At 34.6% G+C, this 21,770-nt stretch overlaps 4 protein-coding genes across 4 annotated transcripts; 1 reads left to right on the top strand and 3 right to left on the bottom strand.

Annotated features, from left to right (window-relative positions):
- Positions 1–7,397: 7,397 nt before the first annotated feature.
- On the bottom strand, positions 7,398–8,972 carry LOC109338536. The gene is made up of 2 exons (XM_019575800.1): positions 8,804–8,972; positions 7,398–8,054 (listed from the first exon to the last, which is right to left on the bottom strand). The coding sequence occupies exons 1-2, from the start codon at positions 8,939–8,941 to the stop codon at positions 7,512–7,514; spliced, it is 681 nt and encodes a 226-aa protein (XP_019431345.1). The 5' UTR covers positions 8,942–8,972; the 3' UTR covers positions 7,398–7,511.
- A 1,507-nt stretch (positions 8,973–10,479) lies between these two features.
- LOC109338535 lies at positions 10,480–12,054 on the bottom strand. Its single transcript, XM_019575799.1, has 2 exons — positions 11,886–12,054; positions 10,480–11,136 (listed from the first exon to the last, which is right to left on the bottom strand). The coding sequence occupies exons 1-2, from the start codon at positions 12,021–12,023 to the stop codon at positions 10,594–10,596; spliced, it is 681 nt and encodes a 226-aa protein (XP_019431344.1). The 5' UTR covers positions 12,024–12,054; the 3' UTR covers positions 10,480–10,593.
- A 1,409-nt stretch (positions 12,055–13,463) lies between these two features.
- On the bottom strand, positions 13,464–16,355 carry LOC109338538 (40S ribosomal protein S6-1-like). Its single transcript, XM_019575802.1, has 6 exons — positions 16,222–16,355; positions 16,069–16,133; positions 15,242–15,299; positions 15,037–15,145; positions 14,412–14,684; positions 13,464–13,892 (listed from the first exon to the last, which is right to left on the bottom strand). The coding sequence occupies exons 1-6, from the start codon at positions 16,225–16,227 to the stop codon at positions 13,654–13,656; spliced, it is 750 nt and encodes a 249-aa protein (XP_019431347.1). The 5' UTR covers positions 16,228–16,355; the 3' UTR covers positions 13,464–13,653.
- A 1,961-nt stretch (positions 16,356–18,316) lies between these two features.
- On the top strand, positions 18,317–21,429 carry LOC109338537 (30S ribosomal protein S5, chloroplastic-like). Its single transcript, XM_019575801.1, has 2 exons — positions 18,317–19,094; positions 20,954–21,429. The coding sequence occupies exons 1-2, from the start codon at positions 18,409–18,411 to the stop codon at positions 21,201–21,203; spliced, it is 936 nt and encodes a 311-aa protein (XP_019431346.1). The 5' UTR covers positions 18,317–18,408; the 3' UTR covers positions 21,204–21,429.
- The last annotated feature ends 341 nt before the right edge of the window (positions 21,430–21,770 follow it).

Here is a 21,770-nt window from a genome sequence, read left to right as displayed (position 1 = left end):
CCACTTGAAATCCTTTGTCACATAATTGACTTATGCTTAGAAGGTTATGCTTGAGTCCTTCAACATATAATACTCCTTCTATTGTAGTTGAGGGTGGCTTTCCAATTCTACCAACTCCAAGTATTCTTCATTTGTTATTGTCACCGTATGTGACGTATCTTTTGTCCATTGGATTCAGGACAGAGAATTTGCTTTTATCACCCGTCATATGTTTTGAGCAGTCGCTATCCAGATACCATAAGTTGCAGGCGGCTCTCAAATCTTCCTGCAAAACAGATTACGTTTTATTAGGTATCCAATATTCCTTGGATCCTAAGGGGTTAGTGCCTTTCTCAACCCATTTATATTTTCCTAGGGGTACACCATATCTTCTAATTTGACAAGTATTTGGTGTATGCCCAAGCATTTTACAATATGTACATATGGGTTGATGAGCATGTATCCTAGATTTTTCATGAGTATGGATACTTTCCTTTTGGAAGATTATTTTTCTTTTGACACTTGGTTGTGTTTCTTAAAACCATGGCTATTAGAATAGCGTAGACCTCTACGATCTGATAAGTGTCTTTGATCATTTATGATCTATTCTAAACTCTTTCCACTCTTGTTGAGTTTATTGAGTTCAAGACTCAATGTTGAAACTTTAGTCTCAAGGGTAATGCAATTTTGGCATGAGGATGATGAATGTCTATTTCTAAATGTGTTTAATTCAGATTTCTGTTTTAGAAATATTTTAGGCAATTTAACGTATTCATCATGCAATTCATTGAATGCAGTTTGAAGTTCGGAAGGAGAAAATAGGTTAGAATCAGTTACCTCTTCATCATCTGAGTGATGAGATGTCATAAGTGACAAGTGAGCTTGTTCTTCATTTTCTGTCTCAGATGCAGAACTGGTGTCGTTATCTTCCCAAGCTATGTATGCCCTTCGTCCGGTCTTAGTGTCGTTCTTTCCTTTGAAGGAACTTTTCTTTAAGTTTGCACAGTCTATCTTCATGTGGCCAGGTTTGCCACATTCAAAGCATGTAAAATTTTGATTTGAGTTGGAGGCATCATTGTTCTTGGAGAACTTCTTTATTTGACCACTTCTTGCACATTTGTTCCTTTTAAGGAACTTGCTGAATTTCTTTCCGAACATGCTCATGTCATCTGAATCATCATTTTCTGATTTGTCACTGGATGAATCATATTAGTCAGCTTTTGCTTTCAGAGAAATGTTCTTCTTCTTTTTCTCTTGTTCCTCATGTTGGTCTAATTGGCTAAGTTCTAACTCATGTTCCTGCAATTTTCCAAACAAGGCAGCCAAAGACATTTTTGAAAGACTTTTCTTTTCAGATATAGCAGTTACCTTTGGTTGCCAAGTCCTGGTAAGTGATCTCAAGACTTTCAGATTTAGATCACTGTTTGATAGAACTTTTCCGAGTGCCAGAAGGTGATTTGTAAGATGAGTGAATCTCTTTTGTAGATCAAGGATCTTCTCTCCAGGTTTCATGCAAAACATTTCATACTCTTGGGAGAGAGTATTAAGTCTTGACCTTTTTACCTCTTCGGTTCCTTCATGAGTTATTTTCAAGGGTGTCCCACATTTCCTTAGGATAATGGTTTCTAAACCTTAGTTCTGAGCTTGGGAGTTGATTACAAATTGGAGAAAATATTGACATTTCATCCACCCATTAAAATGGTAATCTGAATAATAGACTTTTGTACACTTAATTTATTTTAAACATTTAGTTATTGAAACAAAATATTTTGTGTTTGATAAAAGTTTATCTTGTTTCTACATATCTATACGTGCAATAGGAAAATTAAGTCTACATTGTTTTAGGTTTTAAATTGACTATTTTTATTTGTTTGATTTAAAATATAAACGAGATTAAACCAGTAATTTTCATATTTTTTTATAAAATATGAATTAATAGTAAATCGTAAAATATTCAATTATTTTATCATAAATGGAACCAAAAGCAAAAAAAAACGTCAATTATCATATATCAACTTCTCACTTGAGGCTGAAAGGAAAAGAGATGATATAGACCACAAGCATGCTACTCAAATTTCATATAAAGTGAAATGTAGTTAATTTGCATCAGTTTATAGGTTTGAATTTTTTTGCCAAAATTATTTTTTACATATATTTTCGAGTTTGATGATCTGTCCATGCAATTCTCCTTGAGAAATGGCAATGACATCCAAATGTGTTAAAGTTGATAACATTGAAGACTCCAACATAGCCAAAGCCCAACATGAAGTGAAGCTCAAAAGCCTAAGTGATGACCATTGTAGTTTAGTTAAAAACTTATTATTTCCTATTTTAGTAAGTTTTTTTTTGTTTTTTTTTTCTTTTTTTATTCAGTTTCTGATTTGGAAACTTTCTAGTTTTCTTGTTCTTGCTTTTCTTTGCTTCTTGATTTGCTATGTAGTAAAAGTTAGCTCTTGGTTCTAGGAATAACATTAAGTGGTTCAATATTTTTCTCTCCATGTAAAAAGAATTCATTCATTCAATCAAAGTGAGGTTATTCATTGTTAACTTTGTGATCTTCATCTTTACCTTCTTCTCTTCTCTTCCTTTGTTCATGGCTTATAAACTTTCATATGGTATCAAAGCATCCTTGTGAGGGTGACTCTGCTGCGCTTTTCCTGTCTAGATGCCTTCCTTTCATCTTCTTCTAACCGACCAATTCGTTTTTCCTCCTTTCTCTTTTCTTCGAACATCAAATGGCAAATCATCAAACAAATCCTATTCTTGATCCAACTAGTCCATACTACATGCATTCGAATAAAAACACAGGATCCTCATTAGTTTCATCTCTCCTGAATGGGGAGAATTACCATTCTTGGTCGAGAGCAATGACAATGGCATTGGAAACTAAAAACAAACTGGAATTTGTTGATGGAACACTAACCAAGCCACCACCACATGATCAGATGTTTGCAGCTTGGAAAACGGTGTAACAACCTTGTGGTGTCTTGGCTTAATCACTCATTTGAGCCCTTGATAGTGCAGAGTGTGCTATGGCTCGAAACATCACAAGAAATATGGGCGGACCTTCATCAAAGATACCATCAGGGTGATGTATTCTGAATTTCAGAACTTATCGGAGAAATTCATTCAATTAAGCAAGGCAACTTGTCCATTGCAGCCTTCTACAATCAGATGAAAGGTCTATGGCATCAACTTGACAATTATAGACCAATTCCACCTTGCTTCTGTGAAAATAAGTGCAGTTGCACCATTCCTACCATTCAAAATTACAGGGAGAATGATTATGTGATCTGCTTCTTGGGGGGTTTGAATGAACAATTCACCTCTGTCAGATCACAAATCATGCTCCATGATCCATTGCCTCCAATCAACAAAGTATTCTCAACCTTAGTTCATCAAGAAAGACAGATGCAACTTGAAGATTTGAAATTTTCTGCAAGTTTTTCGAGCAACAATAATGAAACAAGACAAAGAGGAAGAGGATACATATGTATAATTGGAAGCATGCCTGGTACACAAGGAAGAAGTGGAACTTCTGGAAGAGGTAGAGGACAGAAGACTTGCACCTTTTTCTAAAGAACTGGTTATACTATTGACACATGCTACAAAAAACATGGCTTTCCCCCAAGCTATCAAATAGGAACAAGAAACATCAACAACTATACAGGACAAGCAGGATTAGATACTTTAGAACAACAACAAGATCTTGTCGACTTAACTTTCAAAGAAGATCACTCTGATTCTATCTTGGCCTTCACACCAGCTCATCACAATGTATTAAAAAGTTTGATACAGGAGTCAATGAGTCAATCAAAACATAGCACAAATCAAGTGACATCCAATTCCATCACTGCCATAGAACAACATAAGACTTCAGGTAACTCATGCAATACCTCTTCATACATATCAGAATCTGCTATATGGATCCTTAATACAGGAGCAACAAACCATGTATGTTGCTCACTGTCTTTGTATCAAAATTTTAAGAGGATTAAGCCTCTTTTGATCACCTTACCAAATGGAAATCAAGTTACTGTTGATTACTCAGGAACTGTTGTTTTCTCAAATGATCTTCACCTTACCAATGTGTTGTATGTTCCTATTTCCACTTTTAATTCGATTTCAATATCTAAACTTACCAACTCTAGGCTAGGCCATTTGTCTCATAATAAAATTAACACTATGCAACCTATGTTTCCCTTTGTGAAATGCAATAAAAATGACAATCCCTTTGAAATTTGTTATTTGGCTAAGCAAAATAGGCTACCATATTTTATCAGTACTACCAAGTCTACTAATGTTTTTGAATTGATTCATATATATATATAGGATCCTTTATCCACTCTTTCCACTTTTAGGCATAGATATTTTCTTACAATTGTTGATGACAAAAGTAGATTCACTTGGACTTTCTTTATGAAACAAAAAAATGACACAAATCAACTTATTAGAGGTTTTGTTTCTTATATTGACACTCAATTTAATTGAGAATTAAAGCCATTAGAAGTGACAATAGCAAAGAGTTTCTTATGCATGACTTCTATCTCTCAAAAGAAATACAACAACAAACCACATGTGTTGAAACTCCCCAACAAAATGGGGTGGTTGAAAGAAAACATCAACACATATTGGGTGTTGTTAGAGCCTTGATTTTTCAGTCTGGTTTACCTCACTGTTTTTGGAATTATGATATTTCACATGTTGTTCATTTAATCAATAGACAACCATCTACTTACTTGATTAATAAGTCACATTATGATAACTTTATCAAACTTTACCTGACATTAAAGATTTGAAAGTTTTTGGTTCTTTATGTTATGCTTCCACACTTGTATCCCACAAAAGAGAGCTAGATCCTAGGTCAAGGAAGTGTGTCTTTCTAGGATTCAAACTTGGGACCAAGGGTTATATCCTATTAGATATCAAGACCAATGAATTTTTTCTCTCTAGAAATGTGTCATTCTTTGAACACATTTTTCATTTCCTCAACAACACTAATAATATTGACAGAGATAACAACCTACCAATAATCATCCTTCCTGTCAGCAAGCCTAATGCCTTATCTTGCCCTATACTAGAATATGATGCCTTCCCTAATCTCGCACAAACCATACATGACCCTCTTGATCCCAATATTGAGAATTCTGACTCTCAACAAGATAGGAGACAATCACATAGAGTCAGGAAAACTCCTAATTACCTAAGATATTATCACTGCACCATGATCCATGGTCTTGACACACACACTCCTCACATAAAGTACCCCATCTCCAAATCCCTTTCCTACAACCATCTATCCCAAAAACATAAGCATTTCTCTCTAGCTATATCCATTGATCAAACACTTACCCACTATGCATAAGCTATCAAACATAAGTGTTGACAGAAAGCTATTCAGGCTAAATTAAAAGCCTTAGCTAGCAATAATACTTGGACCCTGATCAGTCTGCCTAATGATAAAAAGGCTATAAGGTGTAAATGGGTTTTTAAAATTAAACACAATCCTGATGGATCTATAGAGAGATACATAGCTAGATTAGTTGCCAAAAGATTCAATCAAACTGAAGGGGTTGACTATCTGGACACCTTTAGTCCTCTACTGAAAATGACAACTATAAGAGTGCTTCTATGTCTTACTACTATGTACAATTGGCACCTACATCAGCTTGACATGAATATAGCATTCCTTCGTGGTGATCTGAAAGAAGAAGTGTACACGAAAATCCCTCAAGGTCTCCAAAACAATGATTCCAACCTTGTATGAAAATTGGAAAAATCCATCTACAGCCTAAAGCAGGCAAGCAAGCAGTGGCATGAGAAGCTAACAGGTACATTGGTTCAAAGATGTTATGTTAAATCTTCCTCTGATTATTTATTGTTTATTAAGAACACTAAAACAGGTTTCACAACCATTTTAGTCTATGTGGATGATCTGATTTTGGAAGGAAATGATCTACAACAAATATCTCACACCAAGACTATACTTAACAAAAAATTAAGTATTAAGGACATTGGTGAGCTCAAATTCTTCCTAGAGGTTGCTAGGACCACTAAGGGCATATCTCTATATCAAATGAAATACACACTCGATCTTCTATAGGAAACAGGGCTCTTAGGAGCCAAACCAACATCAACCCCAATGGAATACAACATGAAACTTCACTCAAAGTCAGGAACTCCTCTTGTAGATATCACATCCTATAGAAGGTAAATAAGAAGATTGTTATACTTGACACACACCATGCCATATATCTCTTTTGCAGTTGGATTCTTGAGTCAATACCTTGCTAATCCTACTAATCTTAATCACAAAGTAGCAACAATAATCTTGAGGTACCTCAAGAACTAACCAGGGTAATGACTATTCTTTCCAAGCAACAACACCACTATCATAAAGGGTTACTCAGATTCGGATTGGGCAGCATGTTTAGACACTCGAAAATTTGTAGCTGGATGGTGCTTCTTTCTAGGGACAACTTTGGTTTCATGGAAAAGCAAAAGACAAAGCACTATTTCCATATCTTCTTCTGAGGCATAATACAAGGCACTTGCCATGGCAACTTGTGAGGCACAATGGTTAACCTATTTGTTCAGAGATCTTGGAATTCCTCATCCAAATCAAATAAGTATATTCTGTGATAACAATTCAGCACTCCAAATTGTAGCAAATCTAGTTTTTCATGAGCGACCCAAGCACATCAAAATCGATTGCCATGTTGTTCGTGAACAAGTTCGAGATAAGACTATTCATCTTCTACCTATTTCCTCTACAGATCAGCTTGCTGATATTCTCACAAAATCTCTTTCTTCTTTCCTTTTTCGAAACATTATATCCAAGCTTGGCACCATTGATATTCATATGCCAAGCTTGAGGGGATGTTAAAATTGATAACAGTGAAGACTCCAGCATAGCCAAAGGCCAACATGAAGTGAAGCTCAAAAGCCCAAGTGTAATTTAGTTAAAAATTGATTATTTCCTGTTTTAGTAAGTTTTTTATTTTCTGTTTTGATTCAGTTTCCTAATTTGGAAACTTTCTAGTTTTCTTGTTCTTGCTTTTCTTTGCTTCTTGATTTGCTAAAGTAGTATAAGTTAGCTCTTGGTTCTAGGAATAGCATTAAGTGGTTCAATAGGTTTCTCTCCATGTAAAAAGGATCCATTCATTCAATCAAAGTAAGGTTATTCATTGTTAACTTTGTGATCTTCATCTTTACCTTCTTCTCTTCTCTTTCCGTTGTTCATGCTTATAAACTTTCATAAAATGAAAATTCGAAGTTTGAACAAGTTATCATAAATTGAAAATTGATTGTTTTAATTGATTATCTCAATACCAATCTGTTGTCATCTTTACTATCCATCTCAATCATATTCCCATATACTTGACATTCCTACTTACTTTATATACAAATCTAAAATATAGCATAATTTATTGCCATACAACACAAACTATCTCCAATTTATTTAAGATTTCTTACAAGTAAAGGCTAAGCAGTAGAAGAAGATTCTAATTCAACAACCTTAATTTCTTTCCCTAATAACCCTTCCTCTGATCATCATAAACCTTCCCAGCTCTTTTTCTAAGTTCAATAACATCCTCATCCATGTTCACACCCCTCCCATCATTATCATCATCATCATCATCATCATTCTTTCCAATCACAGTTTCCTTTACCTTTTGTGTTGTATCCTTGGTCGCATCCCACGCCCCATGCACCGCTTCCTTTGCCTTCTCCGCCACATTCTTCACTGTCTCCACCGTCTTCTCCGTCGCTGAAGCCGTAACATCCTCCGTTGTCTCCTTTGCCCTAGATGCCATATCGGCAGCTCTATTAGCACCTTCTTTTGTTTGATCAGCTATGGTCCCTGCAGCATCCTTGGTATCTTCCTTTGTGTGGTGTGCATAGCCTTCAGCTTTGTCTTTCATTTCTTGTGCTCTCTCTTTGGCTTCGTCCATTCCTTCTCTCATTGTTTCTTTGGCTCTCTCGGAACCATCGTAGACTTCAGGATTTGGCTTTGTAGAGGAATCATACCTGTTGGATCGTGACTGGCTTGTTCCTTGTGCTCCATTTCTCCACTGAAAAAATCATAAACCATTTTATACGGGTTAGATTTAACGTAGAATAAATCACCATTTCAACCCCTTAAATCATAGGTATCCAACACATTGATATATGCTTTCAAAAAATTACGGTGACTAATATGAATAAAGGATATATATTATATGTCTCTATATGAAATAAAGGATATATATTATGTCTCTAAAAGTTTTCATTTCGTATTTCGAACCACTCAAAAGGTTATTTTTTTACAAATAAAAAATATAATTCACATGACAACTAGCAACAGGAAACGATGTATCTTTGTCCGAATTGGAAGCATAAAATGTACCACATGTTTTTCTTAAAAAATATCTTCCTAAAATTAATGTAAAATGATAGTATAAAATGTGACTAACCATGTACTAATGACAATGTTCCAAATCTCTTTTAATTGAAATGATATTAATGTGAGACATAATTTGTAACAAGGTTTGGCAAGGCATAACCAGATCTTATACCCCAAAATCATCTTATCTTTATTTCCGTTCTCAATCAGTATCCTCCAATAATATAAAAATATTAAAATCCTCCAATAATTTAAAAATATTAAATTATATTGTTTTTAAAATTATTTTAAATTAAGTGTCATTTTTTTATTGGACTGAGACATGAGACAAAAGTTGAGAGGTAAAAAACATATATGTCTTTCTACTGAAAAAAGATTTGACTAATGTACTACTCTGAAGAAAGAATAAATTGTAAGAATGAAGTTATATATACATACATCTGAATAGTTAGAAGAATTGGCCAAGACAAGCCTGGAGGGTTTGAAAGAAGACTTTAGGAAGAGTGAGTGGGTGTCAGGGAAAGACTTTTGGAAGCGAAAAAAGAGGGCGTTTCTGGTTATGAACATGGCTGCCATAATTTCTCTCGTGTTTCTGGTTATTTAGCTTAGTTACAATGATGTTCAATTTTGATGAAGCCTGAATAGTTTATCACCGTTTTTGCATATGCAACTGCATGTTTGAAATATAATGTGGCAACCAAGTTGGTTGACACGTGGATGAAGTTAGCCACGTGTGCTACACTCTCCATTCAAATTGGACTCTGATACGCTTTTGTATAATTCATGCTTGTGGTGTTGGAGCTTTCTCCTTCTCACAAGTGGGAACCTGGACATATATCACTAGAGTTGTTGGTATTTTTAATTTTGGAATTGGATTCTTTGAATAATATGCAGTTAGATATCTAAAAATATATTCTAGGCCTAGAAATGAAACTCTTATGGTCTTAAGTAAATCAATGGATGCAAATGAGGCTCGCTACTCTAAACTACATTGCGTAGTTCTCAAAAATCATGAAAGTAAGAGAATGAAGTTCATAGAATATCAACTATTACCAATATAACGGCTAATACTAATAATGTTTATTAATTATTAATTGTATTAAATTATGGTTCAAAATGTAAAATACGACGACCATAATATTATGAAATTTGAAAAAAAAAATCAATTATATTCTGATTAAAATAGCGTATCGGTGACATTTTCTTTATAATTACATGCAAATATGTTAAACCGTAATCATAATTAAAATTTCTGAACAACTTTTTCATTTACTTTTGCGACACAGGTTGACATTTTATCTCCCTTCTCTGCTTTTTCTTCCTCTTCTCTTTCTCCCATTCTTCTCTTTCTCCCTTTTCCCTAAGTCATGGTAGAGCTGGTAACATAGGTTGTCCAACAACTGGACCAGTTTAAAAACGTTTGGTCAGGCAGCCTAACAAATGATAACTTGAGCTTGACAAGAATTTTAATGTGGTCGTGCAGATTTTATGGTCGTCCTGTGGTTAGAATGAAACACAGATATCTACGGAGACATTTTTGTGTAATTGGTGTTCAAACTTTACCCACCCATCTTTAAAGAAATTGGGACTGATCTGTTTTGCTTAACAATGCTAATTTCATTTGCCGGTGTTAATATAGATAACAGCTGGTTGGATGCTGAGGCATGTAGGTTTAAACTTCAAAGGCTGAGGTGGTGGTCCGTGAAGGGTTTAGGTTTACTCTTAAAACTTTTGAGACTTACAAGAGAAAGAGGACATGTAGCACCGACAACTAATCACTTTCTGTGTAGTAGCTATGTAATGAGATGAAAGGAATATTATATTAAACAATTACGAACTTTCATTTCACAGCAAGTATTTTAGCACAATTACTTCAATAATTAAGCCAATTACTAACTTCACTAGAAGTTTATGTCCATACCAGCTATCCGTTGTTCATGCTTATAAACTTTCATAAAATGAAAATTCGAAGTTTGAACAAGTTATCATAAATTGAAAATTGATTGTTTTAATTGATTATCTCAATACCAATCTGTTGTCATCTTTACTATCCATCTCAATCATATTCCCATATACTTGACATTCCTACTTACTTTATATACAAATCTAAAATATAGCATAATTTATTGCCATACAACACAAACTATCTCCAATTTATTTAAGATTTCTTACAAGTAAAGGCTAAGCAGTAGAAGAAGATTCTAATTCAACAACCTTAATTTCTTTCCCTAATAACCCTTCCTCTGATCATCATAAACCTTCCCAGCTCTTTTTCTAAGTTCAATAACATCCTCATCCATGTTCACACCCCTCCCATCATTATCATCATCATCATCATCATCATTCTTTCCAATCACAGTTTCCTTTACCTTTTGTGTTGTATCCTTGGTCGCATCCCACGCCCCATGCACCGCTTCCTTTGCCTTCTCCGCCACATTCTTCACTGTCTCCACCGTCTTCTCCGTCGCTGAAGCCGTAACATCCTCCGTTGTCTCCTTTGCCCTAGATGCCATATCGGCAGCTCTATTAGCACCTTCTTTTGTTTGATCAGCTATGGTCCCTGCAGCATCCTTGGTATCTTCCTTTGTGTGGTGTGCATAGCCTTCAGCTTTGTCTTTCATTTCTTGTGCTCTCTCTTTGGCTTCGTCCATTCCTTCTCTCATTGTTTCTTTGGCTCTCTCGGAACCATCGTAGACTTCAGGATTTGGCTTTGTAGAGGAATCATACCTGTTGGATCGTGACTGGCTTGTTCCTTGTGCTCCATTTCTCCACTGAAAAAATCATAAACCATTTTATACGGGTTAGATTTAACGTAGAATAAATCACCATTTCAACCCCTTAAATCATAGGTATCCAACACATTGATATATGCTTTCAAAAAATTACGGTGACTAATATGAATAAAGGATATATATTATATGTCTCTATATGAAATAAAGGATATATATTATGTCTCTAAAAGTTTTCATTTCGTATTTCGAACCACTCAAAAGGTTATTTTTTTACAAATAAAAAATATAATTCACATGACAACTAGCAACAGGAAACGATGTATCTTTGTCCGAATTGGAAGCATAAAATGTACCACATGTTTTTCTTAAAAAATATCTTCCTAAAATTAATGTAAAATGATAGTATAAAATGTGACTAACCATGTACTAATGACAATGTTCCAAATCTCTTTTAATTGAAATGATATTAATGTGAGACATAATTTGTAACAAGGTTTGGCAAGGCATAACCAGATCTTATACCCCAAAATCATCTTATCTTTATTTCCGTTCTCAATCAGTATCCTCCAATAATATAAAAATATTAAAATCCTCCAATAATTTAAAAATATTAAATTATATTGTTTTTAAAATTATTTTAAATTAAGTGTCATTTTTTTATTGGACTGAGACATGAGACAAAAGTTGAGAGGTAAAAAACATATATGTCTTTCTACTGAAAAAAGATTTGACTAATGTACTACTCTGAAGAAAGAATAAATTGTAAGAATGAAGTTATATATACATACATCTGAATAGTTAGAAGAATTGGCCAAGACAAGCCTGGAGGGTTTGAAAGAAGACTTTAGGAAGAGTGAGTGGGTGTCAGGGAAAGACTTTTGGAAGCGAAAAAAGAGGGCGTTTCTGGTTATGAACATGGCTGCCATAATTTCTCTCGTGTTTCTGGTTATTTAGCTTAGTTACAATGATGTTCAATTTTGATGAAGCCTGAATAGTTTATCACCGTTTTTGCATATGCAACTGCATGTTTGAAATATAATGTGGCAACCAAGTTGGTTGACACGTGGATGAAGTTAGCCACGTGTGCTACACTCTCCATTCAAATTGGACTCTGATACGCTTTTGTATAATTCATGCTTGTGGTGTTGGAGCTTTCTCCTTCTCACAAGTGGGAACCTGGACATATATCACTAGAGTTGTTGGTATTTTTAATTTTGGAATTGGATTCTTTGAATAATATGCAGTTAGATATCTAAAAATATATTCTAGGCCTAGAAATGAAACTCTTATGGTCTTAAGTAAATCAATGGATGCAAATGAGGCTCGCTACTCTAAACTACATTGCGTAGTTCTCAAAAATCATGAAAGTAAGAGAATGAAGTTCATAGAATATCAACTATTACCAATATAACGGCTAATACTAATAATGTTTATTAATTATTAATTGTATTAAATTATGGTTCAAAATGTAAAATACGACGACCATAATATTATGAAATTTGAAAAAAAAAATCAATTATATTCTGATTAAAATAGCGTATCGGTGACATTTTCTTTATAATTACATGCAAATATGTTAAACCGTAATCATAATTAAAATTTCTGAACAACTTTTTCATTTACTTTTGCGACACAGGTTGACATTTTATCTCCCTTCTCTGCTTTTTCTTCCTCTTCTCTTTCTCCCATTCTTCTCTTTCTCCCTTTTCCCTAAGTCATGGTAGAGCTGGTAACATAGGTTGTCCAACAACTGGACCAGTTTAAAAACGTTTGGTCAGGCAGCCTAACAAATGATAACTTGAGCTTGACAAGAATTTTAATGTGGTCGTGCAGATTTTATGGTCGTCCTGTGGTTAGAATGAAACACAGATATCTACGGAGACATTTTTGTGTAATTGGTGTTCAAACTTTACCCACCCATCTTTAAAGAAATTGGGACTGATCTGTTTTGCTTAACAATGCTAATTTCATTTGCCGGTGTTAATATAGATAACAGCTGGTTGGATGCTGAGGCATGTAGGTTTAAACTTCAAAGGCTGAGGTGGTGGTCCGTGAAGGGTTTAGGTTTACTCTTAAAACTTTTGAGACTTACAAGAGAAAGAGGACATGTAGCACCGACAACTAATCACTTTCTGTGTAGTAGCTATGTAATGAGATGAAAGGAATATTATATTAAACAATTACGAACTTTCATTTCACAGCAAGTATTTTAGCACAATTACTTCAATAATTAAGCCAATTACTAACTTCACTAGAAGTTTATGTCCATACCAGCTAAGTTCAAAAGGTTTGATGACGACTTTAATCAAATTATTTATTAAATGAGATGTAATAGGCAGGCTAAGAGATACCAACAGAAAAACTTGATAAAAATTCCAACACCCAAATACTCCTTAAATTCAAATGAACTCTCAAACACAACATTAAGAAATACTTAAAGAAACTCCATGTATTTAAATATCAAAATCATAAATGTTAATCATTACCATCCTCAAGGAATAGGACTACCAAAATCTAGGATGAAGATTAAGCTTCATGTCCATCTCTGAAAGAAGATTATGCTGTGACAGATGGTTTGGTAGCACTGGAAAGTCTGGATCTCTTCTTGGCCAAGCTCTCACTGCGGCGTTCCCTCTGCTCCTTCAGCCTGGAAGCTAGGAGTTTCTGATACTCAGCTGCATCGGATTTTGACTTAGCAATTCTCTTTTTCTTATCTGCAATCCTTGCTCGCTTCCTTTGGAGTGTCAAAGGAGTGACCAGACGTTGTATCTTTGGAGCTTTGCTCACCTTTTTCCCTGCAATCAAACACCCACACTACTAAGACTAGAATTCTTTATATATCTGATCAATTTAAGTGGATGTCCCTAAGGTGCCTCAAATTTGGAATCATACAACTCTTCTATTCAAATGGATGCTACAGCATGAAACTCTAAAATCCATGATAATTGTGCATGGCACGATTTCATATTTTAAAACATCATAGAAAACTATATTGTCAGCCGCACATGTTAAATTGTCAAGTTTTTTCAAGGAATTAGGAAAAGTACAAGTATGAAGAATGAAAGTCATACTCTACTCAAAAAATTGTTTGCCCACAGTATAGCATAACATGACCACTGTGCTTGATGCAAAAGAGCCAACAGTGGACAAACCCATATGAGCAGTGTGAGTGCAATAATCATCTAACAATTGAATAAACTCAAACTATGGACTTGGCAGTTCAATATAGAAATTAGGTTGCTTAACCAGTTATTCAATAGCACTCGCATATAGACTGACAGATAACTTTTGGGCACTGAGCAACGGACACTTACCATTTTTTGTGGTAAAGGTACGACGGTATGTGTTAACATACTTCCTCACATCATCCTCCTTAGAAAGGTTGAACAGCTTGCGGATCTTGGATGCTCTCTTTGGCCCCCTCATCCTTGGCTTCTCAATGTCAGTCAAGCCAGGTAAATCATTATCACCCTTCTTCACAATGACCAGGTTCAAAACAGAGAGGTCAGGGCTGACAATGCATCCACGAACAGACTTTCTCCTACGCTCTCCAGTACGCCTCCCATATCCACGGAAGCAAGGTGTCCCTGCTCAGATGACATAAATAACATTAACCAAGTCTGGAAAATAACTAAGTATTTGAATCACAAGTCTGCCAAACAAATTCCTTGAGGAAGCCAATATTCATTGCATAAGGAGACAGGGATTGTCACTTAACAATTGTGTTTCTAAGTATCCCATTTGATAAAATAAAAGGAAAAAAATTAATCTATTAAATAAACATGACACGGGAATACTGTACAAATTCAAGGTAGTGTTCAATGTAGAACAAGGCAGTTTAATCAAGGCCATGGACAGCAAACACCAGATATCGTAATATTTTTATAAAGAACCAGAAAATTTTAAAATAAAATACATTGAAGCTTTTAGTAATCCTACCTCTGTGAAGCAAGAGACGGACACGACCAGGGGTCAGTACACCCTGCTTCATCGGGAATCCTTGCTTGTCACAACCCCCGGTGATTTTGAAGACGTATCCTTTAAATTCCTGTCAGTAGAGGACAATAGATAACTTACTAGCATAAATATATTTTCCTCAAAAAAATTGGCAGAGGCACTGAAAGTTTCAAACCCAAGAGCATACCTCCCCTAGAGCATCACCAAGCACCTCCTGTGAGATCCTCTTGTCCCAAAATGCCCGGCTGCAAATTAAAGTAGAATAACATTAAAAAACAATCAAGCACTAGGACAAGTCAACTATATGACTTAAATAATGACACAATGCAATCCTGTAAATTGTCGCCAAAATTGGGTGTATACATAAATCATATATCTTTAGACAAACCCTCTAAATGTAAATCCTACTTAATATTTTCGTTGAAGTTATTTTCGGTCTCCTGTTACCTCTAACTAACATGAGAGTATCATCTAATATAATCTCCTTACTAGGGGCCTCCCATGGGTCTTTTGGACATAAGCCCAAACCACATAATATGTAGCGTGATTTACCATCTGCTCAGTATAAGGTTCTACCTCAACTTTCTCCTACTTTGTCTAGGGTTACCACTCGTCTAAAGCTTGAGAGTCAAATAAAATTTAAACAACATGAAATATCCGCATAGTACCAAAAAAATCGTTCATCAAACATTGGAACTCCCCACGGCAAATACACTGAATAATACTGAAGATTAAATTCCACTGGTGTTCAATGTTCAATTTATACGAATAATGTAATGGAAACAAGTATTATATTTCCAATACACAAACTAAGTAGTATATATCAATCATTTAAATTTATAATCAAACAGAACATATTAAGAAAACATGTGATAAACCTAAACAATCACCCGAGAGAAAATCAAAATGAACGGAGTCCAAAACATCAAGACCACAAAACAATAATGAAGGAACTCGTCGTCGGAAAAGTGAAAAAATTATATGAGAAACAAATGAAGGAAAAACGAAAATTACAGCTTCAGATCGTCATCGATTTCAAGCTTCTTCTGGCATCCAGTGGTGGGGTTTGCAATGTTGAACTGCACATTAAATTGAAGATGTTTGAGCAAATACAAGAAAATCAAATCGGGGCACAAATGAAATTAGGGTTTTGAAACAAAGAAGCACCTTCATTTTGCAATCTCGTCCTTATTCAGCCGCAGCGAAGTCTGAGTGCTATGGAAACTTAGAACATGCGGCTAAGCTCTAAAACTGAAGGAAGTAGGGTTTTAAGCATTATGGCATTTTTATACACTACTCGTCCTCTATTTTGGGCCTCTCAAATGGGCTACACATTCTTAAACTCACACTAAAAACTTCACCATCTATTGAATTTGGAAGAAGAAGTTTTTTATATTGTCATATTATTATATCATTTACTATTGAATTTGGAAGAAAAACTTCACCATTCATAAACTCACATTATATCATTTACACATTCATAAACTCACACTAAAATTCAAATGAAGGATGAATGATACACTGACTATATATTGTCAGAATATATATATTATACTCTTAAAAAATTTCAATTTACCCTCATTGTTACAAAATTCCCAAAAAACCATATTATTGTAGTTTATTAAAATAAAAAACAAGAGACATTAAATTTTTTTATATTGTCATTACAATATTCATATTTGATAATGATTGACTTTCAAAAATAAGGGATACAAATAAATGATAAATATTATAATAAAACTATATAATTTTTATACAAACAAGGTAAAAGTCCTTAATAATAAATATTATGTTGAATGCATAATGATGAATATTATACCAAAGTAACCATATATGCCTAAGGATCAATTATGGTAGTTGATATCTTATTCCCTTTTATATATTTGTTTTTTATGAAAGATTATTATGCAGGCTGGATATAGAGATGCAACATATATACTTTAGTTGAAATACAGATGGGAAGACTTGACTATGATTCACTTGGTGATTTTACCTATGCTGGTTGGACAAGTCTGATTACGGAAAACCCTGAAAAGTTTGGATCACATAGTTTTGTCATAATAATATTCTTTATAAAGTTTTATCACTTGCCCATCTAAAATATGAGTTGATTTAATGGTATAAGATCTTACTTGATTTCTAAGGTTGAAGATTTAATTCCTGACAGCAACATTTATTATAAGGGGCAATACAAACCCAAAAATAATTAATTCCTTACTAAAAAATGTAAAATAATTCAAAATACTATTTGTAATACCAAAAAAAATTGCAATTCTAAAATATTTTACTTTAACCTTTCTATATGTATTAAAGTGTTTTGTTGAAAGTGTATACTCACATCTGTAAAACAACACTAGTGAACCATATTTATGTAAGCAACCTCATACTTCATGATTCTTAGCAAACATGTTTTATTGGATTTCTAAAGATAGTTATCTAATTTTATAATATGAAATGTATATTGGAATATTTTTTTGTATAAGTAAAAGAATTTTAGTTATTATGCATTATACAACTTCAACTCGATTCATTGCATCAGATAATGCATTGAATCCATTAGTTTTTTTGGTACTACAAGAAGTACTTCTCATCTTATAAGTAAAGAATTAATTATTTTTGGGCTCGTGGCTGCCCTTTCTAACATGTGTTGCTTTTAGGAATTAAACCTTTAATATTTTGGACATCTCAGAATCTCACGAAACTTACACCATTAGACTAATATTTTGTTGGTATTAAACTTAAAATACAGTAAATTCATCTTGAATATAAAAAAATATTGTTTTGCGTTGAAGTTGGTCTAATATCTCATTTTGAAAGAAATTATTTGAATGCTTTATATTTTGAAGTCTTTGCAAAGTTTTAAATCAACAATAATTCTCAACTATATTTCTTGAATAAAAATATATGTAATGATAGTGTATAAATTTTATATATTGTTATTGTATATTCAATCATTCATATTTAATTATTATTGACTATTCAAACAAAATAATACAAATGAATAATAAATAATATGATATACTAATTATATATACAATGATAATACATAAATCTTAGAGTTTAACTAATACAAACTCACTCCATGTAATAACTCCTTAATTTCCCTATTCATCCAAAGAAAACCCTTTTACTTTTTATACTATTACTTTCTCCCTCAAGATAACATGGCTCATTGATATTATTTTATCACTTTTTATTTTTTTTATTTTATCCGATGTGTTCTCACAATTTTATTTTCATTTTATATTCCACTATTAGATGTCACCATTCACCCAATCCAATTCTCAACTCTCCAAAGTCTCATCCTTTTAAGCTTCAGGATAATCTTCACTCTCTCCCTTCATTCCTCCATCTATGGCTTCAGCTTCTGCAACTCTATCTTCCCTTTCCTCTCTCTCCCTTCACACCCATTCTCGTTTCTCTCTCTTCCCCACACCCCAAAAACTCACCTTTTCTCTCCGCCCCAAAACCCCATCACTTCTCTCCACCACCACCACCACCACCACCACCACCGTCGCCAAATCCAAACCCTCAAATGAAAACGACACTGATACTACCTTCGTCGACACCGTGAACCCAGAAGAAGCTCTCTCCTTCGACCCTCCACAGCCCCCAGAAGACTTCATCCCGCCACCATCAATCGACGACGGCCCTTTAGAAACCGAAGACGAAATCTCCGCCGCGTATGAAGAGCTATATGGCCCTGCATACAGCGGAGTGAGCGTGCTCGGAAACGATATACACGTGATGGACTCGAAGATGAAGAAGGCTACTGGGTTCGGGTCAAAAGTGAAGAAAGAGAAGATTCGCGATGGGTTTGAAGAGAGAGTGGTTCAGGTGAGAAGGGTAACGAAAGTGGTTAAAGGAGGGAAACAAATGAGGTTCAGAGCTATTGTTGTTGTTGGGGATAAGAAAGGAAATGTGGGTGTTGGAGTTGGAAAAGCTAAGGAGGTTATTGCTGCTGTTCAGAAATCTGCTATTGATGCTAGAAGGAATATAATCCCTGTTCCTATGACCAAGTACTCCACTTTTCCGCATAGGTATGGTTGGTTTTCGACACTTTCGATTTTTATGTTTGGGTTAGTTCCTATTTTCATTTATGAAAATGATATTATGTTCTGAACTTAGTTTAAACTTACATTGTGTTTACCAGCATAATTGTGTGGAAGTATGGTCGATATGGCCACAATTGTGGTTGGAGAGTACCAAATTACAATTCATAATTTGCATTTGCAGACATCAATTCAAAACTTTGTTTTTGAATTTGATTTTTTTTATCGTAGAGGTCTTTGTTTAAATTTTAAGGTGGAGTGGGTACACTGTATGCAAATGTCAGAAATGTGTCTGCAATTTTTTATGAAAGCAGATATTATTGATCATCGTATACTTCAAAATGAATGCAGATATTTCTTGTGCCTTCTGCATAACAATCAAAATCCAATCTTTTCTGTTTTATGACCAAAGGGAAAATAAAGAAGAAAGTAAGATGAACTTCTATGTTAAATGGTATTGTGGAGCCTAGTTATATTGTACTAGTAAATTGTGAATGTTGCTGACCTGGTATTATTTGAGCTATGCTTATGCTTTTAATATTATTTGTATAAATAGGAGCATATAAGGTCGGTGTTATATTCCAATTAATCAGAATCTCGTAAATACATTATACTTTCTTCTGCTCCATCTCTATTCCTCCTATCCCTCTTCCCTTTGACAATGCCCCTGATGGTGATATAATAGGCATTTAGTTGCATTGTGTCTATCAATATTCAGATGGCCCCAGTTTAGGGTGATCAATAAAAGACATGTCAGGTGCTATGCATCAAGTTGCTTAATGTAGACCTAAGTTTTGGTGTGTATGATTTCCACATACTCGCATTATCCTTTGACTTTTACTGTGTAACCTTGAAATCTATTCATAATCCACCTTCATATCTGACCTTCTTCTAGCTATCTGTGTATATAGACATTATTGGGTCCTCAAATCAAAATTAGAAAACCATTTTGCAGTATTGTGAAGTGTTCTTGAGACTTGATTCTAAGAATATAATGGTTACTTCGTAACCTTGATCATTGAGGAGATGTAATTGACATTAACTTCCTATTATTTTAGTGGCCTCTACTTTTGTCTGCATTTGAAGAATTGAAGTTTTTACTTTTCCTTTTCACCCCACACTCCTTCGAAGAGAGTATTGAACATGGTTCTGCCTGTTTAAGTTGCCTACCACGTATAATGTACTGAATGGAGCATGCATTTTCTATTATCATTCTCCTGTCATAAATTGTTGCATACAGAATGGGTGCATTTCATGAAAATTCATTGCTGTTGAGAGATGATTTTATTGAGTTCAGTCCTGAATTGTGAATAAAAATCAGGTGTCTGATGGTGGTCCAAGGTACTTGGTACTATGATCACTTTCGCAACAGTAATTCGTATCATGTCTGATTACAATCAACCAAACACTGTTCAGGAGGTTCCCCAAATCCACCTGGAATTGAAGAGCTGAGTTTTTTTCTTGATTATTGTTGGTACATTCAAAGGGTGAGCTGTAGCGCAACAACAAAGTTGCTTGTCTTGTGACCTGAAGGTCATGATTTCAAATCCTGGTACCAGCCTATTCACTTGCGAGGATAAAACTGCATATATGTACTCGAGACTCCACTTAGTGTTAGCCTCATGCAAGTGTGCAACGAGCCATCGCTTTTCTTTAGAGTTGGTAAATTCATTTCACAATATAGGAAGTCCGTCAATGACTAAGACAATCTCCAATCTAGATTAACTGGCCTTGTGATCTAAGAAGCTAGCACGATACTTACATGTAGGGAGTATGTATTACAAATTATAAGTTGCTCTAATTCTACATAGCTGCTACTAATTTTGTCATTCAAAATGTTTTTTCAGAGCCGATGGAGATTTTGGAGCTGCAAAGGTAATGCTGAGACCCGCTTCTCCGGGTACTGGAGTCATTGCCGGAGGGGCTGTGAGAATTGTTCTTGAAATGGCAGGTGTTGAGAATGCTTTAGGAAAGCAACTAGGAAGTAACAATGCACTCAACAATGCCAGAGCAACTGTTGCTGCTGTGCAGAAAATGAGGCAGTTTCGTGAGGTTGCTGAGCAACGAGGGATCCCAATGGAAGAATTATGGAAGTAAATGAAATTTGTGAAGCCAATGTGATCTATTTTTTATAAGCTACGTGATTTTTGTAACTCAATCTTTGTGATTTAGAACTGGTTCCTTAGTTCCTTGGTATGAAATTGAAAAGGTGAGGCCACATTTGTTGAAAGTTTTATGGATGTAACAATTTCTTCAAAAAGTTACTTATTCAACTTGTATCAAAATTGAAGATATTTTTAACCAGCTTGTCTGTCTGTATTTATGGCTTGATTTTATGTTTACCTTTCGGCATAGTCGATTCTAGAAAGGTTAAGCTTCTCCCAAACCGGTGGTGCTAGATGGTAATTATTGTAAATGTTTTTATTTATGATATCATTCAACTTGACCAATTAATTTAAACAACACAACCTTAACCAAAAAGTTTAGGTAATCTATTGGAAGATATAAGAAATGTGATATATTCCTCTTAAATTAACTTCAAAAGCCTTATCAACTCGTTCGGGTTGGGCCAAATTATTGCAGCTTAGTAAAATTTGTTAGCCCACTAATTTGTATGCAGCTCATGGGTTGAGTCAGCAGGAAGGCATTGAACACTGGCTCCAA

Source organism: Lupinus angustifolius, unplaced genomic scaffold, assembly GCF_001865875.1.
Source record: "Lupinus angustifolius cultivar Tanjil unplaced genomic scaffold, LupAngTanjil_v1.0 Scaffold_28_44, whole genome shotgun sequence".
Taxonomy (NCBI): Eukaryota; Viridiplantae; Streptophyta; class Magnoliopsida; order Fabales; family Fabaceae; genus Lupinus; species Lupinus angustifolius.
Note: the sequence above shows the minus strand (reverse complement) of the source record. Positions and strands in the feature narration are given on the sequence as shown.